The following is a 3,965-nucleotide window of genomic DNA, read 5'->3' on the forward strand; positions in this document are numbered from 1 at the left end:
TCTTTCACGTGTCCATGACTTGACCAATGAACTTGTTAATGCTAAGAACATCACTGAAAAATGGGAAGGAAGTCAAACCGTGCTAAACTTCCTCACGAATCAAACCGAGAAATGTGAGAAATCCCATTTGGTTTGGGGTTCAAATGGAACAGTCAGACTGACTGTTGTATCCAGAAGCCCAAAAACGATTTTAGAGGAAGGAAGTATGTAGGTCTTCCCGAATATATCATTTGCAATTATTGTGGTGACAATGGTCATGTTTTTAATGGTTGTACAAAACGATTTGATGACATTGACAAGAACACCAAAGCATTAAATGAAATGAACATTAAGAAAGACACCACAAGTTATGTTGATCACAAAAAGGGACCCAAATTCATTTGGGTTCCTAAACTCAAAAACTAATCTTGTGTAGGGCTTGGTGAGAGGCGGCCGCAATTGGTACTTGGATAGTGGATGCTCTCGTCACATGACGGGTGATAGAAGCCAATTCCTCTCACTTAAAGCGTATGATGGTGGCACGGTAAGGTTTGGTGACAACAAGAAAGGTGAAGTAATTGGTATTGGAAAAGTTGGTAAGTCATCCTTACTTTGTGTCGACAATGTGCGGCTTGTCAAAGGTTTGAAACATAATCTCCTTAGTATTTCTCAACTTTGTGATAAGAGTAATGTGGTTGAATTTCATGCTAATATGTGTCGAATTTTTGATGCCACCACTAATGAACTAATACTCGAAGGAAGACGTGTCAAAGATGTTTACTTAACTAATTTGAACACTCTATCCGGTCACACCATGTCTTGCATGAGTGTAATGAACAATGATCCTTGGTTATGGCATAAAAGGTTTGGTCATGTTAGTACAAAAACTCTTAATACCCTTAAAAGACTTGATTTGGTTGAAGGCATTCCTAATATAAAATTTGAAATTGATAAAGTATGTGATGAATGTGCTAGAGGTAAACATGTTAAAAGTTCCTTCAAATCCAAAAGAATTATGAGTACATCTCAACCTTTGCAACTTTTACATATCGACTTGTGTGGACCAATGAGAACTAGAAGTAGAGGTGGTAGTCGTTATGTGTGTGTCATTGTTGATGATTACTCTAGGTTTGTTTGGGCACTCTTCCTAAGCTCTAAGGATGAGACATTTGATGAGTTTCTAATTTGGTTAAAGAAGATTCAAAATAAACTTGGTTTAAAACTTGTTTCAATGAGAACCGATCATGGAACCGAATTCGAAAACTCATCATTTGGTGCTTATTGTGATGACAATGGTGTAGACCATAACTTCTCGGCTCCTAGAACCCCACAACAAAATGGTGTGGTTGAAAGGATGAATAGAACCCTTGAAGGAATGGCTAGAACAATGTTATTAACTAGTAAGTTGCCTAAGAACTTTTTTAGAAGCGGTAAATACCGCTTGCTACATTTATAATCGTGTCATGATAAGGAGTATTTTAAATAAAACTCCCTATGAATCATTACGTGGAAGAAAACCCAATATTTCATATTTTAGATGTTTTGGAAGCAAATGTTTTGTTCACAACAATGGTAAAAACAATTTGGGTAAGTTCGATCCACGAAGTGATGAAGGAGTATTTATTGGGTACTCCGATCATAGCAAGGCCTATAAAGTTTACAATAAACGAACCTTGTTAATTGAAGAAAGCATCCATGTCATTTTTGATGAATCTAGTGTGCTTGGACAGGTACAAAACATGGATGATGATGATGAGGATGAGGATGATGAATTTGAGATTGGTCTTGTTCGAAAAGACTTCGTGTTCACGGATGAAGAAGCTCCCAGCACTGAATTGCAACAGACACAGAGACTGTCACCTTCAAAGGAGAGCAGCAACTCAGGGGGAACACGTAGTACTTCTGATTCCTCCCTGGAAGCAACAGACCCAACGACTGTTGCCTCCACCTCCAGAACTGAAGTAACCCAAAACAGTGAGGATGAAGAACCTTCCAGGCCAATAGCAACAGTCACTGTGACTGATGATGTTGAGGGGGAACAAGAAACCATTGTTCCAAAGAAGTGGAAACATCAAAGCTCTCATCCACTCTCCAATCTCACAAGTGATCTTAACTCGGGAATTCGAACAAGATCATCCGTCAACCATCTCGCTCACCTCAATGAGTATTGTGCCCATAATGCCTTCCTATCTCAAATTGAGCCTTCAAATGTAACAGTCGCCTTGACTGATGCAGATTGGGTGCTTGCCATGCAAGATGAGCTCAATCAATTCAAAAGAAATGAGGTATGGCACCTAGTCCCTAGACCGCCTAATCGTACCGTCATTGGTACTAGGTGGGTCTTTCGCAACAAGCTTGATGACTCGGGAGAAATCGTAAGGAACAAGGCTAGACTAGTGGTGCAAGGTTATAACCAACAAGAGGGTATTGATTACGATGAAACCTATGCACCGGTAGCTAGACTTGAGGCCATACGATTGCTTATAGCTTTTGCGGCTCACAAAGGCATTAAACTCTTCCAAATGGATGTCAAAACCGCTTTCTTAAATGGATATTTGGAAGAAGATGTCTTTGTAGAGCAACCACCGGTTTTGAGAACAATGACTTGCCTAACCATGTTTTCAAATTAGACAAAGCTCTTTATGGTTTAAAACAAGCACCAAGATGTTGGTATGATAGATTGTCTAAATTTCTTATTGAAAATGGTTTTAAAAGAGGCTCCGTTGACAAAACATTGTTCTTGAAGCAACGATCAGATTTAACTGTTGGTTGTACAAGTATATGTTGATGACATTATATTTGGTGCAACAAATGAACTCCTTTACTTATACTTTTCGGAACTAATGAAATCGGAGTTTGAAATGAGCATGATGGGTGAGCTAGGATTTTTCCTTGGGCTCCAAATTAAGCAATCAAAGGATGGAATCATGATCCATCAACAAAAGTACATCAAAGAAATGCTTAAGAAATTTGGGATGACTAATGGTAAGCCTCATGATACACCTATGGTAGCCGGGTCCAAATTGGACAAAGATGAACTCGGTAAGAATGTTAGTGATAAGGTGTATAGAGGTATGATAGGCTCACTTCTTTACTTGACCGCAAGTCGTCCCGACATTCTCTTTAGTGTTTGTTTATGCGCTAGGTTCCAAGCAAATCCGAAAGAATCACATTTCAAAGCCGTTAAACGAATTCTTCGGTATTTGATTGGAACACAAAATCTTTACCTTTGGTACCCCTTATATTGTCCTTTTGATCTTATAGGCTTTTCGGATGCGGACTATGCGGGGTGCACGGTGGATAGAAAGAGTACCTCCGGAATTGCAACGTTCTTGGGTCCTTGCTTGACTTCTTGGGCCTCAAAGAAACAAAACACGGTAGCTCTTTCTACGGCCGAAAGTGAGTACGTTAGTGCGGCACATTGTTGTTCTCAACTCCTTTGGGTAAAACAACAACTCTTGGATTTTGGTATTATTTTTGACTCCATTCCTTTAATGTGTGATAATACGAGTGCAATAAATATTTCCAAAAATCCTATTCAACACTCTAAAACTAAGCATATTGATATTCGTCACCATTTTATTCGTGATCATGTGGAAAAAGGACATATTAAACTTATCTTTTGCAAGACCGAAAATCAAATTGCCGATATTTTTACTAAGCCACTTGCAAGAGAACATTTTGAGAAATTTAGACTTGAAATTGGGTTAATTAATAGCTTGTGATTTTTAGTGTGAGTATTACAAAATTCCTTAATTGATTAAATTAAATTTGGATATATGTTATCAAGTGTTCTAAGTGCATTGACATCATGTTTGGACCAAAATTGACACCGTATTTGTGAGTCGGTAATCACTCAACCTCATATCTAAATTTACGTTTATTATATGCTACCTTGCGTTTTTATTTCGAGTAATTGAATTTGTTTAAGTCGGGCCAACTACCTCTCCTACTTCATTTAATGGGCCATTAAACTCAACAACCCA

The 3,965-nt window shown here is 38.3% G+C and overlaps 1 protein-coding gene across 1 annotated transcript; it reads left to right on the forward strand.

Annotated features, from left to right (window-relative positions):
* The first annotated feature begins 1,436 nt into the window (after window positions 1-1,436).
* On the forward strand, window positions 1,437-3,556 carry LOC141655949 (uncharacterized). Its single transcript, XM_074462932.1, has 2 exons — window positions 1,437-2,264; window positions 3,244-3,556. Exons 1-2 carry the CDS (start codon window positions 1,443-1,445, stop codon window positions 3,325-3,327), a joined length of 906 nt encoding a protein of 301 aa, XP_074319033.1. The 5' UTR covers window positions 1,437-1,442; the 3' UTR covers window positions 3,328-3,556.
* The last annotated feature ends 409 nt before the right edge of the window (window positions 3,557-3,965 follow it).

The sequence above is a fragment of the Silene latifolia genome, chromosome 5, assembly GCF_048544455.1.
Source record: "Silene latifolia isolate original U9 population chromosome 5, ASM4854445v1, whole genome shotgun sequence".
Classification (NCBI taxonomy): Eukaryota; Viridiplantae; Streptophyta; class Magnoliopsida; order Caryophyllales; family Caryophyllaceae; genus Silene; species Silene latifolia.